A 27,580-nucleotide genomic window follows, 5' to 3' on the forward strand; every position below is an offset into this window, starting at 1 on the left:
CTCCTGCTAATAAGTTTGAAGAGTATTCTCAGCACTGAGTGCATATGAGTTAGCATTTGCTATCCAGTATGAGAAACCCACGTAATTTTTTTCTTGGAGATTTTAATTATCACATCTTATATAGCATATAGGAAAATTATGGAGAAAAATAATGGCATTTATAGAAAACCATTGCAAATAGAGATCTTTTTGTTTGTTTGTTTCCTGGAACATCTTTAATGTAAGACTCTGCTTGGTTATTTACCCTGTATACTTCTCTGAAATAATGGACTGGTTTAAAAACAAGTTCTGTTTAAGGTACCTTTTTTTATGTATTTGAAATAGCTTGCAGACCTTTATACAGAAGGGAAAAATATTTAAAACAATTATTAAAATAAATACTGTTCCCTTATGATTTCATTCTTCTTTTTATCTGCTGATTGGATTCAAGAATAACCTTCAAAGTAATGCACTTTTTTCACTTTCATTCAATAAACTTCTCTAAAACTCAATAAAGTGTTTCTGCCAATAGGAGCAGTGCAGGAGAAGAATATGAAAGAATGAAGCAGTTGAAGAAAAATGTTAAGACTTACTCGTCTTCAATCTTAGTTGCAACTAGAAAATAGGCTAGAAGACATTTGGCCAAGATCTGAGATAATTAATGATGTTCTGATCCTTGCACAGTGAAGACGAGAATCCAGAAGGTTATACAGGCTCAGGAGATGGTATGATAGAGCTGAGAGTTTACAGATGTGAATGATTTAACATGAGTGACTACTGAGATACTACTGAATTAATGTTGACAGGAAAAAAAAAAAGGCACATAAATACAGTCTCTGCATTTTGTATAGTTCTAGAATTTCATATTAAAATGGAACATGCTGGGGTGTAGCTTCCTGTTGATTCTTTTTCTGTTAAGGAAAGATATAATGGAAGAAATTAACCAATCTAGTGCAATGATAGAGTTGTTGATTTGTTGGGCACCAACGTCAATAACTGTATGGTACTACTTAATGAGTATAATAGCAGGCAAGTATGTGTATATGTATATATGCACTGAAAAATTTCTATGCATAAGTTAAATTTACACTTTGATTTTTATCAGATTTTTAAGACTACTGTAATAAATTTTGTGTACAGGTTTGTAGTTTTATTTGCATGTTCTTGTTCTAGTCAAGTGATCTCCAAAATCTTGATGTGAGCTTGCATTCTTGATATGAGCTTTTGACATTCACCTTCTTCATTCTTAACTTTTAACTGCACCTGAAGAAAAGATCCCCGAAGAGCAACTTAAAAAGTTTAATAGCCATTCTGCATCTTTTTTTTTTTTTTTTTTTTTTTTAATCATTGTATTTGAGTATTGTTTGACTGACAAAAAATGCTGGTGATTTAAGTTACATGGCAATAGTGTTTCAGTGATTCACTTTGCTTTTTATAGATACAATCTTAATTTAGGCATTTAATTTAGGCATAGGAGATTTTTGAGACCTATTAGAAGTCAGTCCTCCTCTGATGGATCTTATTTCTTTGTTTTTCATTTCAGATGTTTGTTTTCAGAGAAGTTATTCTCCATTTCCTTATGCATAGGGAAAAAAGATTGGCCTTTAAAAGGAGGGAATAAAAATGAGCATTAAGAATGTGAAAGGAAAAAATGCTAAAATATTTTCCAAACTCTGTAACACATTTTAGTATTAGTATGAAAAGTATCATAAAAGTTTAGGTAGTTGGAATATAGGACATATTTTCTTGCCAGACATCTGAGATTCTTTTTGGATAGTACTCTAAAATATGAATAATCTCAGTGATAGCTTTTGTAATGACTTTTATTTCTTAAAATGAGGTCACTGCCATGTAAAAAATTAAGATTTCACTAATGCAGAATAGCAGTGAGGGATGTTCAATTCTAATTGCTGAGATGATTGCTGTTTCTTATCACTCTGCAGAATGAAATCTACATGGGGTGTATCTAGGCTATGGTCTATCATTTCATACAAGATTAGTCAAGTAGATGCTTTTTCTCCACACGTAGACTGAGGCATCTGGTTATGTAACTTTCTGCAGAGCTGGGCATTTGTTTAAAGGAGATGCAAAATATCTGCAGTGGACTAAGATTCCCCATAACCTCAATATTCTAGGAAGCCAGTTGATGTTTATTATATGTATGTTAGCTGCTTTCATCCATACAAAATAAAATTGTAGAGTAATTCAGTGTACTTTATTTGTCTACTGTGTGTACTTTCTAAGTATTAAGCTTCTGTTATTGTAAATCTAAGGGACAGTGATTGTCCAAATGTTTTTTTTTCCCTTCTTAGAAATGTTGTAATTTTTTAAAAATCCAAATGAAATTACTACACAGAGGGTATTGTGGCACATACTAATATCAAGGCCCAAAGCTAGCATCATTTAGATTGTACATCATAATAGGAAGCAGGGAAAATATATCAGCTTTTCTGGAAATTGTTACACTACATGTAACTGTGTGAGTGCGCATAAGTATGCATTTGTTTGAAATAAGAAATCTTAAAGAAGTATTACTTTAATTAAATATTAAAAAATAAAAGTTCCAAAATAGTAGTAGTATAATTAATCCTTACAAAGATTTACTCTATGCTTTATTTTTTCCCAGCATGATACTGTTTCAATATTTATATTGAAGATATAAAGATATCTTGAAGATAAAGATAAAATTCAATCCTTGGATTGAATCTGATAGATCTCATAGACTCTGGCCTACTTTTTTAAAGTGAGTCTTCATGTTTTGAGCTACAAGATAAAATTAAAATGTTTCCCTTTAACTGCTCCTATTGATCATTACCTGTATTCCAGATGAAAGAATAGAAAACAAGACTGGTTTATTGAGTAGCATTTGGGAAACCAATAGGTGTCTTGCCTATTAGCATTCTCCTGTTTCTCATAACAGACTCCCTTGAATTTTCTAGATTTCAGCAGTACCTTCCCTGCCATTCCTCTCCTGTACTTTAGGAAGCCTTAATACAGACAATTCATATTGGTTCTGTGAGGCTTGTTCAGCTTCGAGAACTATTTTGGTAAGGATGTGATGCAAACCTATTGGTTGATTGTCACTGGAAATAGATGCATCTCTTAAGCTGTACTTTGGAAGTGTATTATATATGCATATTCATATATATATATATAAAAATATATATATTTCTCTGCTTAGTCACTTAGGATATAAAAGTCTTATCACTTTAATGAAAAGTACAGAAAGTAATTAACAACTTACTGCAATGTTTATTAAAATTTTTAATGAATAGTGCAAAATTTTGGTTTGCTACTATGAAAAAGCACAAATTTCTGGATGTCCAGAAAATGTTCAGAGTAAAAAAAAAAACAAAATGAAAAACAACAACAACAAAAACCTAAACCCCAAAAGTAGTACAAACTTTTATAACCATCTTACATTGATACCATAATTTTGAAAGTTCTGTCACGTATACATAGACATATCGCAAATACAAAATAACCACAGGAACTTTTTTGCCAAGCTTAGAGATAATGGATGCTATGAATTACCTGTTTTTTCTTCTTTAACGCAGTTTTATGCTAAAAATTGTAAGCCTTGTGAGTGACAGCCTGAAAGACTTGAAGTGGAGCAGCAATTAGTGAAATGCATAACTGAAGCAGATGTAGACTATGCCAAACTATCAGCTTCATTTTACCCTAATGAAAGGCTGGAATGCTTATTGTTGTTGTCATCTGTCCATCAAAACATTTTCTTCTCTTTCCTGCCCATCACCACAACTTTGGAATAAACTCAGTTTTCCCATCCATGAAAATACCAATGTTATCTAGAATATAGACAAAGTATCTCTCCTTCATTTTTCTTTTTAGCCACACTAATGGCTGTATCAAGATGTCTAGGATTGTGTATTCTTTGGGAAGCATTTAGGTAACTGCTGCCTCTGTTTTACAAGGCACTACTTACACTGACTGCAAGGTGCATATATTGGTTTTGACTGCCAGGACTGTTAGCATGTGCTTTTCCTTGTGTATTTCAACAGCTCTTGTTCATACTAAGGTGATTTTTGCATGACTGGCCAGTATAAGCTTTAGATAAAACAAGAATTTAAATTTCAGTTGAACTTATCTCATGTTTTTTCTTCAGATATTGGGAATAACTCTTCAAAGAAACTACTTTTTGTGTGCATAGAAAGAGGAAAGGGAAAATAATTTTAATTTTTAAGTAATGGAAAAATTCTAGGAAATCAATGTGCCTCTTTTATGCCTTTAGGAAGAGAGAAATGGTAGTACTGCTATGGGTTTGGTCAAATTTACATTAGTGAAGCATTAGTAACTAACTGTTACTGTGAGTTATTATAGCTCATATGAAATATTGGTAGTTCCATATATGTTTAGTATAAGATTTACTTACCAAATAATCAAATAAAATCATAATTTAAGAAACACATTCCAAATTTTATTGAGGTTTTTTTTTACAATAAAATATGTGCACAGCATGCCTTAGTGAATTTGGCTAAAGAAGTTACAATTCTTTAAAGTGTTTCTGGCACCTGACGGTTTCTAGTTCCATATTCTTTGAGGGAAAAAAGGTGCTATTCTCTCACATTTCTTAGCAGTGTCAGTTTTCATGTGAGGGCAAGTGATTTCTGTAAGAAAGCTAAATGCAATTAGGACATAACTGATTCAGTCACATTCTTGAATTCACATTCTTGGTCCCACTGCATTATTCTGTGAAGGTCATTGCATGAAGACAGGGACATTTAGGTACTGAAAAATACTGTAAGAGAACTTTCAGGAAGGGGATGAAGTGATAGAACAAGGGGTTTCAAGTCACAAAAGGTACATTTAGATCAGATATAAGAAACAAGTTCTTGACTTTGAAGGTGGTAAGGCCCTGGAACGGGCTGCCCAGGGAAGCTGTTGTTGCTCCATCCCTTTGAGTTAGCTGGCCTAGTGAGACTGTCTCTATCTTTATATATAGAAGAACTATATCTACCTATGTATCTGTCTGTCTATCTATCTGCATGTCTGTCTATATGTTCCCTATAATATCACTCTCCCTCTTAACTTCTTGTTCCAGTTTGAATCAAATCAATCTCATTTTCTACAGAGAAGGCTTAAGGCTGGGGGGAAAACAATGAAAGTGAGAAAGCATGATGCTGTTACTCCCTGACAGAGTGGCATGCCTTTCAGAAGGTAGTCCTGACTTCCAATATCCTCTCCTAGAATAGATATTTAAAGTAAGCTGGAGGAGAAAGCTAAAAGCAGAGTGAAGTTGGCCAGGCCAACTACTTTCCTTCCCCTGCAGAATTTCTGCAGAAGGAGCTGGTGCTGGTAGTCCTCCTGACTGGTCCTCAGGGTAGAGCTGGGGGACTGGAGTCCCTTGTGCAGATCCTGTGGATGAGCCAAGGTGTCTCTCTTTGTGGGTGATGGTGTTATGAAAGGCAGTTCCTGTCATCGCAGCCACAATATGCTGCACTTTCCAAGTGACTCTGTGAAAGCCAAAGGCTCAGTGGATTCTGACACTGTCAGGTGTGTTGGGTAGGGGCTAGCTGGGTTTGGGTTGCAGGGGCAGGACACAGTCTTCAGGGCAAGTGAGAAGGTCTGTGGTTTTATCTTACCTTTGGAAGAGCAGCAGTAGTAGGAACAGAGAGCAGGTCCCCCCTAAGGGTAGGTGACAGATCTGGAGGATTTGGAGGGCCCCTCATGAGGCTGCAATGCACTTTAGTGTGCAAGGTCTAAATTCAGCCTTCATGCCAAAGGAAATTCCTATGTCTTGTCTGTAACTCAAGTCTTATTTTTCTAATAAGCTAATTGTAGGAGGAACTCTGCTGTTTCATCTATTTCTTAAGCAAAATCTTCTATTTGCAAGTGTAAATTTAGGCTTGTGGTATGACCACAAAACAAACTACCTGTGCTGGCCTTTTGATATATTCTAAGTATTTTTTGTTAAATTGGTTGACTAATTAGACCATGAAGAGAGATGAAGGCTAGGGAGGAAAGTTTTCTTTCTAAATATAACCTAAGATGTTGTCAAAAAAATGAAATACGTGCAGTAACATGTTTAAAAGACTTTTTAAAAATTATTACTAGTGTGATAAGCTTTGGACCCATTTAAGCAAAAATATGTCTTTTTCCTGAGACTTAAGTTTTTTGTACAAATTGTATTCCTTCATACCTAAAAGATACTTAAAGTTCTTCATACCTAAAGTTAAATGTGCTCCTAAAATGTAGCATATTAAAATTATTTTTTTCCAAGGTGCTTTATATCACTGGAGGAGATGAAGAGGATTTGCAATCTCTCTTCTCTTCTTGAAAAGTTTGTGGTGTTCCAGTGAATGAAAGCATGCTGTACTTTGCAATTACTGTGCTTTGAAAAACACTGAAGCAACTATTTGATACAGTTTGATATTTGCTGTCTCCAACAGTCTGCCTTCAATATTTGTATTTACAAAGATGTCCTAAATCCAGCACAGATTTGTGAAGAAGCCTGGAGAAAGTTTCTTCACTTAAAGGATCCTGAGAATGCTTACAGCAAATTCCACAAGTACCTGCCTGATACCATAAAAACCAGTCCTATGTGGTGTATTTTGGCACTCTGTATAATACAGAGTGCTATAGGTGACTGTAGCAAGACACGTAATAATTAGCATTAACCTATTTGTTAATATTAGCGTGTCATTGTTAATATCTTCCTCAAGAGAAACTTAACATCTTGCATCTCTGCAGACAGAAGAGCTGAATGTCAGACAGGAGCCCTTAGAATTTACAAACCCACACTGCATCTGAATTGGGCACCTCTTGTACTTCCTTTGGAAGAGACAAATTACCACATCCAAAGGAAAAGCTTCACCTGTCTCCTTCCATACCTCTGTGCAATACAGTTCTGTCTATAATGGCCTTCTATGGTCAAGATTGCACTCAAAATTACAGGGAATGTTGCACTTCAGCATAAAGATTAAGTTCTGGTATCAGATTGATTTAGATAGAGGAACTATCTTTATTAATTTTGTATTACTTCTAACAATTTTTTTGTCCCTTTTTGTTTAGTGACTGTGTTCCTGCTTTCATCCTCTTTATTGTGGTTACTATGAAAGGTCTGTCATGAAGGTTAGCTGAAATGTTTTCATGGTGGTCATGTGTTTACTGTCTAGAAAAAGACAGCTTTAGGATAAGGGTCTGTCATAGGTTTGATTTGCCAATTTAAATATATTCATTTTTCTGTTGTGAGACAGACCCAGGAGCAAAAGAGCAAGGCAGGCCTAAAACTTAAAAGGGTATAAAAAAACTTTATTAACTACACAAAGAAAGAGAAAGAAAAGCAAATTCAGAATAAGATCTTCAGACCACTCCTTCCTTCCCTCTCCCAACCTCCTAACAACAAAACAACCATACAAAAACTACTTCAGTCAGTTCCTAACTTAAATAATCCTTTTCAGGTCACTTCAGAGAGAGAAGTTTCCTCTTGTCAGGCCATAGGGACTTCTCCACAAGGAGAGAAAAAACCAGTTCTCTCGTGGCTTCACTTTCACGATTGGCATCCACCCGGGAAAAAACTTGCAAATCGTGAAGCTCTTCCCATTTCACAGTTTTCCCAAAGCTGTGCTAATGGGTCCTTAGTTCACAGAGACTTGATTATAAGAAAGAAGAAATTGTCAGAGGTGCCAGTGTGTACATATCTTTTACACAGGTTTGCATCCTCTGATTTTCTGCACCAACTTGAATCCCATCTTCCTGCATCAGATACTGGGAGTTGCAGTAGGGTTAGAAAGTATTTATTGATGTATTTCAAAACTGTGAGTTTCAAAAGGGAGAATCAATGATGTTCAATATTGTGTTTATAGAACTAGAATTTCTAGTAAGGTAATTTCTCATTTGGGGCAATATAATAAAAATCAATAAATTCTTTATAGTGCTTCCATTAGGGTTTTTCTTTACCAGGAGTACCATTTCCATAAACATTTCAACAGCTCTTTATTGTGTTATCTCTAGGTATTTTACTTAACTGAGCTAAGAGATATCTGTTGTAGGTGACAGGAACAGAGACAGATTTAAAATAAAGTATGTGCTTCTTATTATGGAAAGACTAACTACTTAATCTGAGTTTGTACTGTTGCATGTTAACTGTGGTTTCTACTTGTGTTACTAAAGGGCAGACTGACTTCTTTGGGTCTTCACAGCAAAATCCTGTGACTTGTGCTGCCAGAGGGAAACCTATGGGTCTGACTGTCAAATCCACCTGCAAAAAGTTAGCTCTTCAATTACAGGAAGAAGGCTGTAATTTCCATACAATAGTTGAAATAAATCTGAAGAGCTGTGGTAGCATGTCTGTCATGCTGCTATCATAACAGACTTCTGCCAAGAATTTTTACGACAGGAGAGATATTAGAATAGGGAGAAGAAATACACAGAAGAGATCTGCCCAAAGGAAATTACAAGAAAATTATTAAATATGTTGTAAGTATTCCAAGCCAGAAGGCAGGAAGAAAAAAACTCAAGGAAATGGGACATGAATTCTGCCATAAATGTTGCCAGATCTTTCAGATGATGAGATTGTCTTATCCTGTTTGTGTAAAGATATGAAAAGACATATTAACCAAGTTTGCATGATGACTGTGAGTCCCAAGAACGTCTTCATGGGGAATGTAAAAAATGAGAGTATTATCCTGAATTAGCTCCTCCCATTTATATGTCACTGTAGAGTTTTAGAGATCATCAAAGAGCAATGTAAAAAAAAAAAATCACTTTTAGGCCTGAGGGCCTTTTGTATGTGTGTTAGCATGAGTTGCTAATCTGTGCCAAGTTCTGAGCTCTTGATTTTGGAACCAGGGTATTCATGGCTGGCTGGAGGTTTTTGCATGGTATTGCATTGGTTGTAGGCATACTGAACAGATTGCCTTGTTTATACAGCAAGATAGTAGTGCAACCAAAATCACAGAGAGATCTATTTGTCTCCCAAATATGAATGGAACTGATTTTGTAATGAAGCTCTACAATGGGTTTAAATATATCTAATCCAGGAGGGGCTGGAGGAATAATTCCAGGAGTTGAAAATAAATTCTGTATAATTGTCCACTATGCCTGAGCAATGAATCTAAATTCCTAATTGAGGGTAAGTAAATGTAATCCTAAAAAGATAATAAATAAGAAGCACTCCATTAACTTTTATCACTGCCCTCTTTAGACTGAAGTTTTAAATGTATCAAAATGCCTTTTTTTTTTTTTTTTTTGCATAATTCAGCAGCGTTTTAAAGGAACAGGTGCTCATTTTTTGGTGAAAAAAAGTTTCAATATGCTTTTGTTTTGAGTAATCTGGGACGTGGTGACTCTTTTTAGAGTACGTATGCTTGCAGTGTGAATTTTTGTGTAGGATACGTACTTGGAAGTTTGAGGAAAAATTAATTTTGTCTTCAGGATGAATGTGGTGTTGTGTTACCCCCCTTGTCTCTTGTAAACTTCTTACACATTAAGTTACATGAAGCTGTGAAAAGATTATGTCTGGTAGAAACTATAGGAGCTACATTTCCATCTGATTGAAATCAGAAATTTGCTGTGGCGGCAGCTTTTTCTATAGGTTCTATTTATCTGCTCCCTTTCTTCGAGCAGTGGGGGCATATAGTTACTGTTAGCTTGAATTTCTAAAAGTGTGGCAAATGTCAGATGCGATTCCAGGATGACTCTTCAGAGTTTAGTAGATCTGTACTGATCATAGGAAAAAATGTATAGAATTAAAATAGGACAGGATGATTTCAGTGTATTAAGTTTTGAAATTGTTTCATCAATATTGAATTGCCATAAATGCTATATTTTGCTAAGTTAAAAAACAAACAAACAAAAATTGACATGTAAGTTGATGTTTCAAGTTGACAAAACTTACTTATTTCTGGAGTAATACATATCGGTCCTCCTCAAAAGTTTAAAGCACTGTGTCTTAAAATTAATAGTGGAGTCTTAAACACAATACAGTCTAAAACAAGTAGCAAACAGGCCAGTATCAAAAGCAGTCACCTTTATTGAACAACCAAGCTCAGTTTTTGAATTAAAACTGTTTCTAAGAGAATGAAGTATGCTGTCATTAGGCAGAGAGGACCCAGAGCTATTGATCAAGATATAGGGAAATTTGCTTTAATAAGTTAACTCACCTCAATTATTCACAAGATGTGTCATAGTTTAAGTGCTATTATTTCTAGTTAACCGTTGTCACTAATGATTTTTCTTGCCAGTCTATCTCCTGGCAATGAAATGAAGAAGGAAGGAGGACTGGTCTGGTGGCATTTTCTACCTGTGGCTGTGCAGCCTGAAAAATTGCTCTGCTGCACACAGAGCAGCCCTGGTGCTGCTAAATTTGCCTGTGATGAAGAGTTCACCAGCACTGACAATCTCTGCATTCTGTGAAATTTAAAAAAATTGCTATCCCATTAAACAGTTCTTGAGTTGAAAGAAATACAGTCGATATTTTTTAAATATTTAATATTAAATTTAATATTTAATAAATATTCAATTTAATATTTTAGTACGATTGTATCCTCCTAATCAAACATTGCAGTGTTAAAATAGCTTTCTTTTCATCAACTAAAAATTATTTTTCTCTTTTCATACCAATGCTAACAAGACTTATCTCGTTAATTCCATGCTAATTTAGAATGTTAAATCAGGAAGTAGCATTGCGAAACATTTCTACCTGAAATGTGCATGGATTCTGCAGAAAGTGTTTTCATTTTGTGAACAGAAGATGCTCATTTTAAGCACACCTTCTCAGTGTCACACATTCCTTATATGCCGTTCAATTTCTCATAGCAAAGTGCTGCAAGACATGATTTACCTTCCAAGTAACTGATCCCTTATCCATAGTAGGAGGGCTTCAGAATAACGAAATTTGCAAAACTTATTTTAGTGTAACAATACATCATAATTTGTCCTTAGAAACTAAGGAGACAGCCACATTATGAAAATTAAAGAAAAGGAAACCAAAAGACTCACAGTTGTGGGTACTGTGTATGCTGTAGTGCAGAGTTCTTGGTATAATGCATCTTTTTCCAAGCATCCATCAGAGCACTCTGGATGGTGTTTTTCAGTCCATACATTTTCTCTGCCCCTTTGCTAGCATGGAAGAGAAGTAATGAGTGGCTTTGGGACAAGTTCTCAGCATGTGGGCCCAGGAGAGTGATGGCTGGAACTGACTGGATGATGGAGAGTTAAGGATGTGTCAGTCAAAAGGGGAATACCTTTGTTCTCCAAACGAGCATCTTTGCTTTTACTCTATGGAAGATATGTGAGGCTCTTTGAAAATACCTTTTAATGAGAACGGCAATGTATGTGATACTTAAAAATGAGTTAATTGTTTTCCAGAGCTGCAGTCAGGGAGATAGCAAATGCTACTATTCCTTTTGTGGACCATCTGACAGTAATAATTTGAGTGCTCTGCCTTTCATCTGCAAAGTAAGAGAGAAATACTACGCTGCTTCCAGTGGTCAAAAATGAAGCATAGAGGGATTAATAAAGATGGATATGTGCAGTATCTGGTATGTGAAACCACAAAAACTACACAGATCCTTCCAAAACCAAAGTTTCTTCTGAGAAGAGTGATTCTGATACATGTTATTTTTTCTTTAGGAGTGATTTCTTAAAAATTATGATTACTATTTAATTATATTTCCTTAGCTTTGAAGTGAATGCCAGAAGGATATTTCACTCTCCACCATTTTGAAATTATAAGCACAGATAAAATTACAAAAAAAGGTGCAAGACTGACCAAGACTATTGTGCAGGTTTGCTGCTATGTGCTATGATATAATTAGTTCTACCAAATCCTTCTTGTTTCCAGAAAGATGTTGTTGAGGGAAGACTTGGTGTTTCATTGCAGTCATTAGCAATGCTTATTACATCAGTAAAAATCAGTTTAAATGTTTGAAGTATGAACTACTGAAAGAAGTGGCTTGCCCATTTGACGCTAGTCTGCTAGAATCCATAAAGCTGAAATTACTTCAAAATGTAAAAGATACATAGAGATTTTAAGGAAAGACATTACACTTTCGATATTCCAGTTGCAAGCTAAATGGATTTATGTTACTTCCATTCTGAGTAGCTGCAGTTTGCAGCAGTATTCAAATGATAGTTGGGCAGAGCTGTTGCTACCAGCTGGAGGTGAGCAGTATTGCTGAGCAGTTGCCAGCTGAGAAGACTAACTCAGATTTGCAGATATCATTGTGAGACACAAAACGCTAGGGAAGTTCATCTTAGAAGCAGTTTAGTGTTTTACTGGTAGTGATAGTGTTGCTGTATTTACTTTAAAATTAACTCAAAATAATTTTTAAATTATTGCCGTATAAAATACAACTTATATAACTCATATAATTTAAATAAAAAACTAATTCTGGATAACACAGGTTATGCAAAATGTGTTTATATGTATTTATATAAATAATTAGGATTAATAATATGGAAAATTAAGGCAGAAATATTTTAGTATTGTTTTCTGTTGTGAAAACATGGATAATGTAAGTTTAAATACAATGATTGGAGATTATTTTTTTCCAGTGTATGATGTATGTGGCATTTATGTTGACTTCAGGTATTTATCTCATTTTGGAATGGAGACAGCTAATCACAGATCATCTTTGATTTGGATGTGACACCTCTCTCTGGTTCCTCATTGAATTATCTTTCATCTGCGATGTTTGACATCACTTGCTGTATAATTCTGCACTCTTCAGGCAAGTGAGAGAATTTTTTTTGTGTGATAGTGCAAGTTTTTCTAGAGGTGACAGAAATGCTAGCTGCCAGAAATTAGAACAGCGCTGCATCTGTCTGAGACTTAGTCTTTGGGAAAAACGAGAAAAAGGAAATGCAGATATGATTTTAATGCCTAACAATTCAATAATTTTAGGAAATTAGGGTCTGCCTTCTGAGTGGGAAAAAATTACAGAATTTTTGTATTTTCAGTGTTATTTTCATCCCCTTAGAGACTGCTTCTATTTCCCCTTTTACTTAGTGAATGCATCATGTTTTTGAGTGCAAGTACATGTGTGCTTGCAAAAATGTACTCAGACAAGCCATGTAAGTTCCAATAATATTTTTAAAACCAAAATGGCACAGAACTGCTAAGGTTTTTTCCTTGTCTTGGAAACGGAATAATTCTGCAGTAATTCTTCTGAAAGTCAGATTTAATTTGTTTCATAATGACTTGAATTTAGTACTCTTTTTTCATTTTTGAAAATGATCATATTTGGGATTTTTGAGAGTGCGGGTAACTTGCTTTCTACAAGTGCATGTAGAAAGCAGCTTCATGCTTGTCGAATCATACACAGTAGGCTTGATGTGCCTTAGAAAGTAATGGGCTTCTTCACAGAGAAAGAAAGAAATGTGCAGGGAACAGTTACAACTTTAATGAGCACGTTAGCATAAACGCGAAGTGTATATGTAAGCTTATTTTGAAAACTTTGGGGTTTAAGTGAATCTTGGTATCTTGGACATGCTCTTCTCTTAAGGGGTGGAGAGGATGATAGTTCTGAATGCCAACTGCAGCAAGTGGCAGGCAGAACAACGCATCAAGGAAAGGTAGCTAAGATCAGGATACACTTTATTTACTATGACATTTCAAAGCAATAGAAAATCACAGGATGCATGAGGTTTGTAGGGAGTTCTGGAGACAGACCATTCAAACCTCTTGCTCGAGATTGCTCGAGACAATGTCAGAGCAGGTTTCAGGTGTCTTCAGGAACACTCCCTGGGCAACCTATTCCAGTGTCTGGCCAGGGTAAAGCAGTTCATTCTTGGCACCAAAATTGGCCAGATAGAAACAGTTTTTTCTAGTATAGTTTTGAGTATTAGAAATCAGGCATCAGCAGCCTTCTGGTCACTCAGAGGATCCTTCCTGTAATAAAGTGCCCCAAATGTCAGGTAAACAGAGATTTCATCGTACACACTGATTATGTATTCATCAGCTATCCCCACTTACTCGATGTATATGTATTACTTTATTTTACATAGTTGCACCCCTTGTCAAAGTCCTTAATATGGTCTTTCTCAGATCTTCTTTGGTAGTCTTCAATGACCAGTGTCCTTTTTAGATGACTCTTCCTCAAGCCCAGCTTTTGAGTTAGCGCAATATTGTTGTTTTGTGCAACTTCTTATTTGTCAACCTTGCAGAGCTGAGCTGGCATCCTGCTTGCATTTTGCACAAATCCTGTTTGCCTAAGTTACATCCTTTATCTAGCTTTCCAAGGCTGTGCTTTTCTGTTTGACTGTCCTTATGAGAGTAAAATGCCACTCTGTTCTACTGTTCTCCCCTTTTCTTGAGAGTCAGGTCTCCCCTTTTCTTGAGACTAAATTCCTTAAGGGAGCAGGTCTACTAATATCTGTATTTCATTTCACAGTGTAAGACATTACAAAAGCTGAATTGAAATGCAAGCTAAAACACACACAGACGTTATTATGGTGACATTTATGAACATGTTTTAACCTGGTCCAGCTGGGTAGCCATGAAGTAAGTTTGATCCAGATTTATTCAGATCCCCAGGAGGTGTCATCTTGAGCTGTGCACTGTCAAATTTGGGGTTGTTTCCAGATTTCCTGGACATTTGTAGACACTCTACCACTTTGACCAATGTATACAGAGCAACTGGTGTTAATGACAGTACATACTTCTCTTAGTGATGCCAAGAGGTCTAGTGCCATTGGTTTTTCTAAAGCGACTTGTGACAAGCTCTTAACTTCTTTCTGCAATGTAGTAATGACATCTATTGTATGATTTTCTATATATATTTTATGGTAGCGGAGAAGTCCATTATTGCCTTTTCTAATTTGCTTCCTCTTAGCCAGGGTAAAACTCACTGTACAAAACTATAAAATTTAGTTGGTTGCTCAGTTGTAGCATTTAAGGTTCCTTTTGTACTCTCCAAATGGCTTCTTATCTATAGTCCTGAGGGCACCTGGTCTTTATCAATTATTGTTATGCTAGGGACTAAGGCTTCAAAAGTACAAATGCCTTTCCAGCCTAAGGGCAACCCTTTATGGGCTTTATTCCCACATATCAAATACCTCCCTGTTCCATTTGGTACCAGTCAAGGATGATTTACTTTGCCCAGTATTAAGTGCTTGAGTGCATTGTGTGTTCTGATTTCATCAGAACAATCTAGTGTCCTGTTCCTTTGGGGATATCTTTGCACATGTGTACAATCACAAGACATGTTGGTGGGTACTTGCACACTGACTGTTTTTTCTACTTCTTGGTAAAAAGAAGTGTTCACTCACTAACTAGTATTAATTTCTTCTGGAGTTGGAATTGCCATAAATGATTAATAGTTTCATCAAAAACTGTGACACGACCCCATAGAAATAGATTGAAGCAATATACTCCTAAAGATGAAAAGAAAAGTAAAAAAATTACTTCCTTCAGTCCTTGAAAAACTTATAATCTGAATCCCTGTGCTGGAATGATGCTGCTTGCCTTTCCCACTCGCACTAAGTCAGCCCTGCTAGCCCACAAGGCAAGCTCACACCCAGAGTGGCCCGTTCCTGGGATTCGGAAAACCCAGAACACGGGTAGAGCGCAAAGCTCTCGCTGTGGCTGCACACGTCCCAGGAGAAGTAAAGAGCCAGGGAGGGTCCTACAGTGGTTCCAAACGGGGGTTTATTAGTGAAATGGGAAGGACACAACTGGATCGGAACAGGGAAACCACGAAAGGCAAAAGATACGAGGGTGCAGCAACTTATATAAGGGACCTCCCCCAGGAGAGGGCACAATACACAAACTGATCAGGACAACTCAGGGGAGTGACATAAGGCGGGGAAACCAGTACACTGGACCAGTGGGGAGAAACACAGGCGGTGTTCAGCTTACAATATCAAATCATATATCAGAGTATGGGTGACAGGCATGGAACTTTCTAGAACAAGGGGAGGGCCAGGGAGGATTGACAACTTGGTGGGAAGGGATTAGGGAGACAGACAGGGAAGGATCTGGAAATGTGGGAGGGGCTTAGGGACAACTGACAGGGCAGTGGCGGGAACACTGGCAATTCGTTGTTTGTAGGTGACCCATTGTGTTTGTAAGAAACAGCTGATAACCCCAGAAGGATTTGGCATGATTAAAGTAATTGCTTTTCACAGAAGAGAACATAAGAGAGTTATTAATTTTTGAGAAAACAAGGGAGGATAATGACATGGGCAAAAGGTGGTGACGGCAATGTGTAGCAGAACTGGCAAGGAAGCTGCAGTTTCTTTCTTGAAGAATGGGTTCATAAAATTAGTGGAGAAACTGAGAACTTGGTCTTATTTTCTTTTTTGCTGTGCTGTCTTAGGCTCTGCAAGTGGTGCTGCAGAAGCAAAATTTTATAATCTATTTAAATGAATAAATGTCAGAAAAGTCTTTTGCTGCAAAATCAGGATATGGAGGCAGATGGAAAGAGGAGCAACTTGATGGGAACTCTTCTGTTTGCTTTTTTTTTGCTGCCAAACATTCTTTGTCTCTCTTTCACAGCTGTGGAACCACTGAGCATACCTGTGTGCATTTTGGCCAGCATTTTATGTGTTGCAGCGAAGGTTGATGTGCTTGGGCTTGAAATTATAACTCTAAATAACAAAAATAAACCAGATATTGAATTACCTTTATTTTGTGTCTTTAGCTTTAGCATTACTTTAAAAAGAAGAAAGGGCTTAGTAGGAAGAAAAAGATAAAACTTGTTTCTTGATGAAATGGTATACCACTTGGTACACGTTCTAAGATATTTCTGTCATGCAAATTTTTTTTCTTGCAGAGGACCCATAATCACATAATAAAATATTAATAGCACTACTCTTAAAAGATTCAGCTCCTAGCATGAGCACATGTAAATATAGTGTTTAAAGTGTGTAACAGATGAAGTTCTCGTATGTACTGTGAATGTATAATTGATTTAGTTTTCCTAGTCTCAAAATTAAATGTGGTGTTCCAAGCATGTGCTGTAATTGGATTGGAGAGATGTGTTAAAAAACTGTTTCTTAAAAGCTTGTATATACTAAGAAATGTACTTACTCTACTTCGCCTTTTGGACAGAAATATGTTTATTGTTCATGCTCTCCAGAGGTCAGAAGAGTTCTTTGCTTTCTGACTTCCTTTATTGTATTTTTTAGGACACATTTTATGCAAATAACTAATCTAAGAATATTTGCCTGGCATAAAATACTGCAGTACAGCACAAAATCTTAATTCATGTATTTTTATTCAAGGCATATGTTATAACTATTGAATCAACACAGGATTTGAGGATACTGGTAATGACTAGTCCAAATAATACTGTAAGGTTTAGCTTTGTGGGTTTTTTACTTATTTTCATTTAGTGGGCCAGGGCTAGATATGAATATAATTTAAACTGTAGTTCTTAAAATCATCAAGTAGTTTGGGTTGAAAGGGACCTTAAAGACTATAAATTACCAACCCCTTTATATCAAATAATTATTTTTTCAACCAGTTTGGTTTCTTTGTTGATTTGGGGGTTTTTGGTATATATTTATATTACAAGGAATCTTGGTAATTGTTACACTGATGAAACAGGGCGGATTCCTTGATGTTAGGTTGTAGCTCTGAGATGGGGGAGTGGGATGTGGCCTTTTCTCTTAGTTCAGTAGGATGATGTTATGTACATATACCGTGCATGAAACTTTTAGAAACATTAGCTATTGCATTTTTGTTTTTTTCCTCCCCAGAGAACAAATTCATTTGGAACTAGTAATGCAGATTTCCCCCCCGGGGACCCTGGAATGTACCAGTTGGATGTTACTCTAAGAAGAGGACAGAATCTAGCTGCACGGGACCGTGGAGGTAAGTGAGCTGGTAAACACTGCCTTAATGATTGGGAAGTTGCATGTTCATTAGGTAAATTTATATGTAGTTATTAAAATTAAAACGCCCTGAGGAGCAAAACTGGCCACCAGCTGTATGTGGCTAGTCACCAGCATGAAACCATGCAGTCAAATGCTCTGGGCCCAGCCTTCCAGCCAGTTCTTAACCCAGTGAAGAGTGCGCTTGCCCAAGCCATGGGCTGCCAACTTCTCCAGGAGAATGCTGTGGGAGACAGCATCAAAGGCTGTGCTGAAGTCCAGGTACACAACATCCACAGCCTTTTCATCAGTTAGGTCACTTGGTCATGAAATGAGATCAGGTTGGTCATACGGCCTTTCTTAAACCACTGACATCTGGGCCCTATCCCTTGATTGTCGTGTATATGCTGTATGATCACACTCAATAGAATCTGATTCATAACCTTCCTAGTCACTGAGGTCAGGCTGACAGTCCCGTAGTTCCCTGGATCCACTTTACAGCACTTCTTATGGATGGGCAGCATGTTGGCTAATCCACAGTCATCTGGGACCTGATGATAAAAAAATGATGGAGGGCAGCTTGGCGAGCTCTTCCACCGGCTCCCTCCGTACTCTTGGGTAAATCCCACCTGGTCCCATAGACTTACAACTGTCCAAATGGCTTCACTAGTCATTAATTCCTCTTGCATTACATGCTCCCCACCCCTGTCTACCAGCTCAAGGGCTGGTTTCCCTGAGAATAATTAGTCTTACTGGTACAGACTAAGATAAAAGAAGGCATTAAGTATCTCAGGTTTTTTCTCATCCTTGGTGACAGTGTTGCCCCCTGCATTCAAAAAAGGATGGAGGTTTTACTTGGCCGTCCTTTTGTTGTTAATAATTTATAAAAACACTTTTTATTTTCTTTCATAGCAGTGGTCAGATTGACTTGTAGCTGAGCTTTTTTATCAGATTTTTTCTTTGCATGACCTAATGACATAATTTTTCTCTTCCTTAGCTGACTGCCCTTTCTTCCAAAGATCATAAACCTCCTTTTTTCTCCACTAAGTTCCAGCCAAAGTTTCCTGGTGATGAGGCTTCCCTTACAGCTCATCTCTCAGGACACAGGGGCATTTCACTTATGCATCTATAAGATTTTTTTTCTTAAACTGTGTCCAGCCTTCCTGGACCCTTTTGTTTCCCAGCAGACTTTCTGAACCAGTTCCAGAACAGGCCAAAATCTACCCTCCAGAAGTCCAAAGCAGAGGTTTTGTTGACCCCATTACTTACTTCACCAAGAATTAAAAACTCTATCATTATGCCCAAGATGGGCATTCTGACCACCACATCTCTCACCGATCCCTCTTCTGTTCACAAATAGCAGGTCTAGTGGAATCTTAATCCTGGTAGGCGCCCTTGCCAGCTGTGACAGGAAATTCCACACACTCCAAAAATCTCCTAGACTGCCTCCTCTTTGCTGTGTTGAGTTTCCAGCAGATATCCAGCCAGTTAAAATCTGCCACAAGAGCAAGAACTGGCAATTGTGAAGCGTCAGCCAGCCACCTATACCTATAAAATGCTTCATCCACCTCTTTATCGTGCTTGAGTGGTCTATAAGAGACCCTCACTAGGATGTCTCCCTTGTCCTTTCCCCTGAATCCTACCCACAAGTGCTCAAACTTATCATCACTATCCTTGACCTATATACAGCTGAAACATTTCTTAATGTACAGAGCCTCCCTATCACCTCTACTTCCTGGCCTGACCCTTCTGAAGAGCTTCTAAACATCCACTGCAGCACTCCAGTCAAACATGTTATTCTACCATGTTTCTGTAACGCTGACTTGTGTCACGGCTTTTCTACTGCAGAATGGCCTCCAGTTCCTCCTGTTTGTTACCCCTACCAGGGTCATCTGCTCTAGCTGTGTTACCAGTTTCAAGCCTGGCACTGGAAGGCTGCCCCCGGGCTCATCTTTAGTGAGCCTGGTCTTATCCCTTTCTCACTTCAAACCTCTTACAGCTCTCTCAATCAATCCTTCCAACTCACAAGCTAGAATCGTTTTTCCTCCTTTAGATGTTCCAAAGCTGTCAGCAAATGACTGATTTTCCCTCTCTTTTCTTTCAACTCAATGCCATTCCCACCTTAACCATGCAGAAGTTCCTGTTACCATCAAGGGGTCCTTCATTGCCAAACTGTCTACATGAAAGTCAAGGCTTTACAGAATTCCTGAGGTAGAATGGTCTCAAGGAGCAGGGGGGTAGGCACACCATTTACACAGTGTCCATATAAAAAATATTCTTCACATTACACAGAATTAATTTAGATATCTGATCTTTGACTTCAGAATCATCACCACTTCTTGAATAACCAAGGAACAAGTTAGTTGTGCTAGACAAAACATTTTTGTGCCACTGAAATTCTGCACCAGGAACTACACGTGTAAATGAAACACGAGAGACCAGTTTTCCACTGCTTTAGTTTTTTGAAACAGAGAGACATTAACTTCAGGTAAAGAGTACTGACATCTTGTGGCTGGATGAAATAATGCAAAGAATGCTGCTCATAACCCTTCTGAATTATGTTTAGAAGAGCATCTTGCAATTTTAAGAAAAGCCACTTCTTTTTTATGTATTTCCTGGTGGATACAAACACATACTTCTAACATCTGATGGTCTCTTGAAAAGCCCTAATAGTTAAAGAAAAAAAAAGAAATCTTGTCTTATAATTTTGCTGCTGTTAATGAAGATGGAATTGTTACTCAAGCTAGAGTTGCTGTTTATTTTAAGATAGTCTTTGATCAATTAGTCTCACATGCACTTCTGGATGACTGGAGGTCTCTGTTCACACCCAAGACTCCTCCTCTCACTGATGATTCAGTCCTTGTGATACTTCCACATATATATCCCATGCATATGGCATTCATAAGCCATATTTAACACTTTTCTAACAGGCATCAGGGTTGTTTTCCTAATCACACTTAATTGTTACTCAGTTGTTTAAAGAGGCTTTGTCCAGTGCTCTCTGGTGACTGTTGCAGGAGGCATGTTGAGGACTTTTGTGGACAGACTTTAGAATTAATTTTCTTATTTTGAGTGCTGTAGGAAGTGAGCCTATATGGAAGAGAAAAGCCTGGACACAATAAAGTCATTGAAGACTTACACTAGTTATGTCAGTGGAGTATGTGCCTTTTCAAAGGCACAACATAATTAGGTTAATATTTTACGGGAGTAATTTTAACTTTATAATCTAATTTTTGTTGTTGCATTAAGATAAAATATTAGTCCTAATAAGGCCGTTATTCTGTTGACTAAAACCAATAATGCCAGTATTTCATATGTGACTTTGAGAATGGATTGGAAACAGCAGAAAGTGATGCAAGCACCCATTTGATGTTAACGGAGTCAATTAACTGAGTATTGACACCGTGGAAAGTAATAGATTGTGACAACAAAGAATTCTTTTAATCTGATGCTGTTTTGAATTTGACTATCTATAGAAATTAAGTTTAGTTCTGTTTACAGTAATTTAGTCTCCATTTCCTTACTGTATTACAATGATTGAATTTACAGTATATACATGTGTCTTTACCAGGAACAAGTGATCCATATGTCAAGTTCAAACTTGGAGGAAAAGAAGTATTTAGAAGTAAAACAGTATACAAGAACCTTAATCCTGTCTGGGAAGAAAAAGCTTACATTCTTATAGATAACCTAAGAGAACCATTGTATATAAAGGTAAGACACCAGTTTATAATACACCGTATGTCTGATAAGTTACAACAGAAGTATTATTGAAAGAATTCAAGTTTTGTGATTTTTGTATGCTGAAAAATTTATTGTGCGATAGTGCGTTACTAAAGACTATTAGAGTGAAAATTATTTTAATATTGTCTGTAGAATAATGATTTTTAAAAGTGGCAAGTATACAGGCATTTTTGTTTACTTCAGGTCATAATTTTTTTATATTTCTTAGCAGAAGAACAGAGAAAGTAAATAGTATTTCATGATCCATTTTATTTATGGAAATACCACTGCATAATGATGATATGAAGCATAATCTGTCCCATTAAAAGCAATTCACTGCTGAGGTCAGTTTGAGAATTTATTGAGATGCATGCCTGATTCTCGTAAGTTTTAAATTTTTCTGTTTGTATGGAACACAGTGAGTTTGCTTCTGTTTCATACCATTTTCTTCTCTTAAAATTTTTACATTGTAGCTCTCCTTAGTAAATCACAGGTGAGGATGATTTTGTCATATTAAAGGCACCAATTATTCTGAAAAAACAGATTGCTTGAGTTGAGATGGAAAAGTGGCCAGCAATGCCTAATGACTAATAATCAGCAGAGCAGCTAATATTTCTTAGATGTTGTTATTGAAATGAAAACTAGAAAAACTGAGACGATTGTTTTAGAACCACAGAAGAGAAAGGTGCTTTTCTGACCCCAGTAGTTTATGGTGATCTATATGCAAAAGTGATTCTTAGTTGTGTAATACAAAGTAGACAAAAATTATGTTCCAGAAAATGTATTTTAAAAAACTGTAGTCCCAGGATGCAAAATAAAACATGCATACATTAAAAATACTTGAGGGAGTACGAAAACTTGGCTTACCTATGTAATTCTCTTAGTCAATCTGAAATTACATGATGTTTTAGATCAGTATCAGTCTTAATCTAAAATTCCTGACAGAATTTTTAACTGAAATTCAAATTTTCTTAGAAGGGCAATGCCACTTAAACATCCTTTGAGTATTAAGCAGTGCTGTCTCATGCTGCTCAGAAAAAGTACATTGTTACTGGAAAAGCTTAAAAGACAATAAGAATTCTCAAATGGCATTTTCCTGCCTTTATTACGTTTAGTGACTCATAAGGAATGAACAGGTGAAAGAGAGGAAGGTGCAAAGACTTGCAGTGTAGCCATCTGTTTTAGTTGATACATGCCAAGTACCAGCTCTGCAGTGGATTGTATTTTTTTCCACTAGGAGAAGTGTGTCAAGTAGTATAATGTCTATCATGGTTGTAGTTTGAACACACTGTGTGAAGTATTTTAGGTTTACAGCTCATACAGCTATTTTAAGACATGATTGAATTTTACTAAGCTAAAAATACATACTTGGTATTTTCACCATGGTAATTTGTAGAGGGAAAGAGAGGGAGAAAACAATTTTGACTTTGCACCATGAGCTGAGATTTCATTATTTGTTTTCTTTTTCTACTGGAATGATTAACAGATATAAAAAATGCAAGGGTGCACACTCAGGCAGATCAATGCACATGAGAGACTTGTGCTCACATATTTGTATCCAACCCACTTAGCTGTGCAGCCGTGCTGTAGCCTTTGGGCTGCAGGATTTCTGTTACTACTGTCTCAACCTCGTCCATATTAAGGTATTTGTAGGAGATGAACTGTTTTTCATCTTGGAAGACTTTGTGTAGTACAATAGTTCAAGTACTTATTTTAGCATTGAAGACCTTGAACCTAGTCCTGTCATATCTCAGTTGAATTTTCTCCTTTCTCCTCATAAGGTGTTCACAAGTCTCACTCTTACTTAGCTGAAGATACGTTCTGGTCCTCAGAAAACCTCATGTTTAAAAAAAAAATTACCTTAAAAGTTGATTTTGATAATTGATCTTTTCTATTTTTCTGAATATTTTTATTTGCTTTGCAACTTTTCTTTGTTGCTGTCCACCTTTTTTGTTTATCTCCCTGCAATAGCTACCTCCAGATTTTTTGCTATTCTTTATTCAGATTTAGGAAGTCATAATCCATCTCAAATAGTACCATCTGATATACTGGTCAGATTCCTGTCGGTAAATTTATCAAGGTATTTTCTCTTTTAGGTAGCAAATTAGGAGGCAGAGTCCTCCTAGTAGAGGACTACTAATTGTCATTGTTTCCTTACACATAGCTATTACGTTTTAGTAATAGGTCTAAGTAATAGATCTAAGGATCGTAATGTTTCTAACCCTTGAAAGTTGCATAGCCTTCAAAATGTACAATTATATTATTTCAAATACTGATGCAAGTGTTTACATAACCATATCCTGCCTTCCTGCTTCCATTTTGAAGGATTCATAAAGGAATCAGTGTATAAGAAATCAGTGATTCTGCTTAACTTCATTTATTGTTTTGATCTTCCTTCTTTCAATGCCTATGTTTATAAAACTATTTTTTTTAAACAAAATTGCTGTCATTCACATGCATAGTCTAGTAGTAGTAGTATACACGAGTGTCTCTAGATGATGTAGTCTGACTTATAAACAAGTAGTTTCAAACTTGATTTTCGGGCCAGAAAGTTTCAGGTTACTTTCAGGTACTCCTGATTCAACAAGTGAGAGACATTAAGCTACAACTCTGGAAAAGGGGTTTCAAGAATGATTCATTGTCAGAAAAGCTCCAAAGAAAGGAAGATTTATAGTACTAAAAAATACTCTTGTGCATCATAGGTATTTGATTATGACTTTGGACTTCAAGATGACTTCATTGGTTCGGCATTTTTGGATCTCACTTCATTGGAATTAAACAGGTATGACACAAACAAGCCTATGAAATATTTTTATATATGTATGCTAATACCATGTCTGTGGAGTTGTAATTAAAACATGATGCTAGAAAATAATTATATAAACCCACACAGCATAAAACCAACCAAAGAAAACCACTTTTGTTTAAGAAATTACTGTATTATAAATGGTAATTTATTAGCTGATGTCCTGGTTTAGGACAAATTTGGGAGGAGACCTCTGAATGAGGTCCCTCTAGGAAAAAGGAAAGAAAATTGGAGAGAAGTGGAAAAAAAAAGAAAACTATTTATTCAACAGGCAACACACCCCCCAGCACAAAAATGTACAATATCAAACAGCAAAACCTCTTGCCATTCCGAAGAGATAGCAGATTTAGAAGCGTTCTTTCCATGGGCTGCCCGGCTCACTCAGTCTGTTCTCAGTCCCTCCTGTGCTGGGGAATGCTGCAGCCCAGGCCAGGCCCCGTGGGCCACAGGTGTGAGCTCCCGGTGCTCTTCTGGGTTTTCAGTCCAGAGTGGGTTCAAACAGGAAAACAGAAAAAGGGGAAAAACAATCCAGGGGGCTTCTCTGCCTCAGCTAGCCAGAAAACTAACTAAGAGCAAAGGAGAGCTCTCTCTCTCTCTCTGTCCACTGCAGACAACAGTCTGTGAGCAGGAATGCGGGGGAGCCAGTGCAGTCTCTGATAACAAATTCTGCACTTCTTCTTCCCTCCCTTCACTCTTGGAACCAGTCTTAAAGTTGCAGGATTTAATATTCAACACCAACAGAACAGACGATTTGGGGATATAGGCATCATACAGTCACCCCAAGACAGCTGATTATGCACATTTTTACAATGGCCATGGAGTGGTTAGTTTTATGACCACTTTAATCTTGTTTTCAAATTAACTTCATTCACAGCATCACCCCAATACTTGGATTTTTTTTGTTTTTTAATTCATTAATGTTACATTTTGAATTTGATTACTTTGGTACATGTAAATATTTAATACAGAGTAAAAGTATTTAGTATTTTTTATAAGCATTCAGCAGAATTACTTAAAAGTAGAAATAGGGCAAATTTGTGACACTGTTTTCTAAGTAGGTTCGCATACATTCAGATACCTTCAATTCTTATGATTGAGAAATTTCATTATCTGAGAGTTTGAAGTCTATGTAAATGCATAGCTTTTTGTCTCCTAGGCAAACAGATGTTACCTTGAGTCTGAAGGATCCTCATTACCCTGACCATGACCTGGGAAGTATATTCCTGTCTGTTCTGTTGGCTCCAGGAGACCAGCGGGAAGCGGTAATTTTAACTAATTTAATAAATGTCATAATTCCTATGATTGGTCTGTGGTTGGATGATGTAAAGCACAAGAGTAAATCTCAAATTATGAGATTAATTTAACTTTTCTAATTCTTAAGATAACACTGAATGATGTTTCTGGTACAGTACAGCATATTTCACCTGAGTTGGATATACTTCCCAGTGGATACAAACTCATATGTAGTTAGTAATAGATGGATCAGGTAAAGTCAGTTGTAGGTGAATGGTGCTGATTAATATAGGCAACATCAGTAAACCATTAGTTAAGAATTTTGGACCTAGTCTGCTGTCTCCAGATAGGAATATTTAAATCGCATTCCATGTGGAGAATAATATTGAAAAAGGTAGTGTTTCTGCTTTTTGGCATCTAATGTTAAAGGATTATTTGATGCTTTTCCGTTTTTTGAATTTACATTTTAATTACAAAGATTGTATGATTTTCTAAGTTTATTGTAATTCCTTCGTCAGTCTTACTTTTCTGAGTTGCATAGTTGTGAGTGAAAAGTTTCTAGATACTCTTAGTTGTTACAAACTCTATTATATTCTACTAGCTTTTGTGACTTTTGACTTGAGAAGTAGAACTATGGCAGAAATAGAAGAGATGATTCTCACCCTGAGAGGTTGTTAAATAATATGGATTCCTTTGGCCTGAGAGAGGCTATAGGGAAGCATTTGGACCTTGCAGCTAAATTTTGCCTTAAACAAGCTGTTTTCAAATTAATGGAAAAAGTGCCACTAAGCAGTGGAATCTGTGGAAGCGGGACAGTGTTTTGTTGGAATTTTTATGTCAGTCTCTTTCCCACACTGCAGGCCACCTCTGTGTAGCCACAAAACTCAGAAAGTTTGCTCACAAAGTTTGCCGAGGCACTTGAACACAGAGACACACATACACTCAACTTTCCCCCACACTTTCAACACAGACAGATTTCCAGAATCTTCCAGGAAGAATACTGTTCTGCATGCCCACAGCTCATCCAGAAGGGTTTGGGACATTTACTAGAAGAGCCAGGGTTATAACAATTTTTGCAGGCCTCCGCCTCTGATGGACCAGGACTGTACATCACAACCATGGGCCATGATCACCCATGCATCACAGAATCCATGGGTAGTGATACCTTTCTCTCTCTTCTACTCTCTCTTTTTCTTTCTTTTTCTCTTTTGAATTTTCTGCTCTTAAGATGATCAAACACTCCAAATCAGCTATACACACCTTTTCCAGTCTGTTACTTTTTTTTTCCCCAGTTCTGGTTGCAAAGCACTAGTTCTAATAAAATTTTTTGTTATATTGCTTATTTGGTGTAGTTTTGCTTTAATCCACCCCTAAGGATCCAGTAACAATGAACCTGTTGGCCCTGCCTCAGGGACAGGTTGCAGCAGAGGCCAAGAAATAGCATTAGTGTGATGAAAATACCTGTGAATATGGTCAGCCACATGGTTTTTGTAAGAACAGATACATTGCTGTATGCTGTAGTGTGAGACATCCTGTTGCATACCAGTGGAGTACTGGCAGATCCTACTAGTGTTCTTTTTACACTTTTCTTCCAGGTAATATTAAATAGCCTAATAAGTCAGTTACTGGAACTAGATATCTGGTATGTAGTAATGCAAATATGTAGAATTTTGAAAATTGTTTTAGCATGTTAATTTTCCTTATGGTGTTCTGTTAGCACTTATTAAATTAATGGAATATGGTGATTATATATGCAGTGTATTTTTTTTTGTATGTTTGTCCATATAACTCAGAATTCTTTCTTGCAAATTTACACCACAAGAGTCTTTGTTACTTAAATTAAAAATTTAATTTAATGTTTAATTTTTTTTCTTATGGGTAAGAACTGACTTAGTCAGGTCTGAGTCAGGTGGTACTTGTCCTGTTTTTCCAAGTTGCTTTGGCAGTATCCTGCCATAATCTTAAACCATGCAACACAGAAACACTGTATTTTTATGTGGTATACCATTATGTGGACAGCACATTTGTTTCCTTCCTTCATCATACACAGAGTGTATA

General features: G+C 36.7%; 1 protein-coding gene across 6 annotated transcripts in view; it reads left to right on the top strand.

Moving 5' to 3' along the window:
• The window catches only part of MCTP1 (multiple C2 and transmembrane domain containing 1), a 222,866-nt gene that overhangs the window by 46,294 nt on the left and 148,992 nt on the right, over window positions 1–27,580 (top strand). For all 6 annotated transcript variants that reach the window (XR_015799421.1, XR_015799420.1, XR_015799422.1 and 3 more), the window contains exons 2-5: window positions 17,647–17,761; window positions 21,332–21,474; window positions 24,186–24,265; window positions 25,446–25,551. Coding sequence is in view for 3 of the 6 variants with exons in the window: in XM_088156371.1 (XP_088012497.1) it covers window positions 17,647–17,761; window positions 21,332–21,474; window positions 24,186–24,265; window positions 25,446–25,551 (444 nt within the window). In the remaining 3 variants the exon portion in view is untranslated. The remainder of the gene's footprint in view (window positions 1–17,646; window positions 17,762–21,331; window positions 21,475–24,185; window positions 24,266–25,445; window positions 25,552–27,580) is intronic.

Source organism: Sturnus vulgaris, chromosome Z, assembly GCF_052056855.1.
Source record: "Sturnus vulgaris isolate bStuVul1 chromosome Z, bStuVul1.hap1, whole genome shotgun sequence".
In the NCBI taxonomy this organism is placed as follows: Eukaryota; Metazoa; Chordata; class Aves; order Passeriformes; family Sturnidae; genus Sturnus; species Sturnus vulgaris.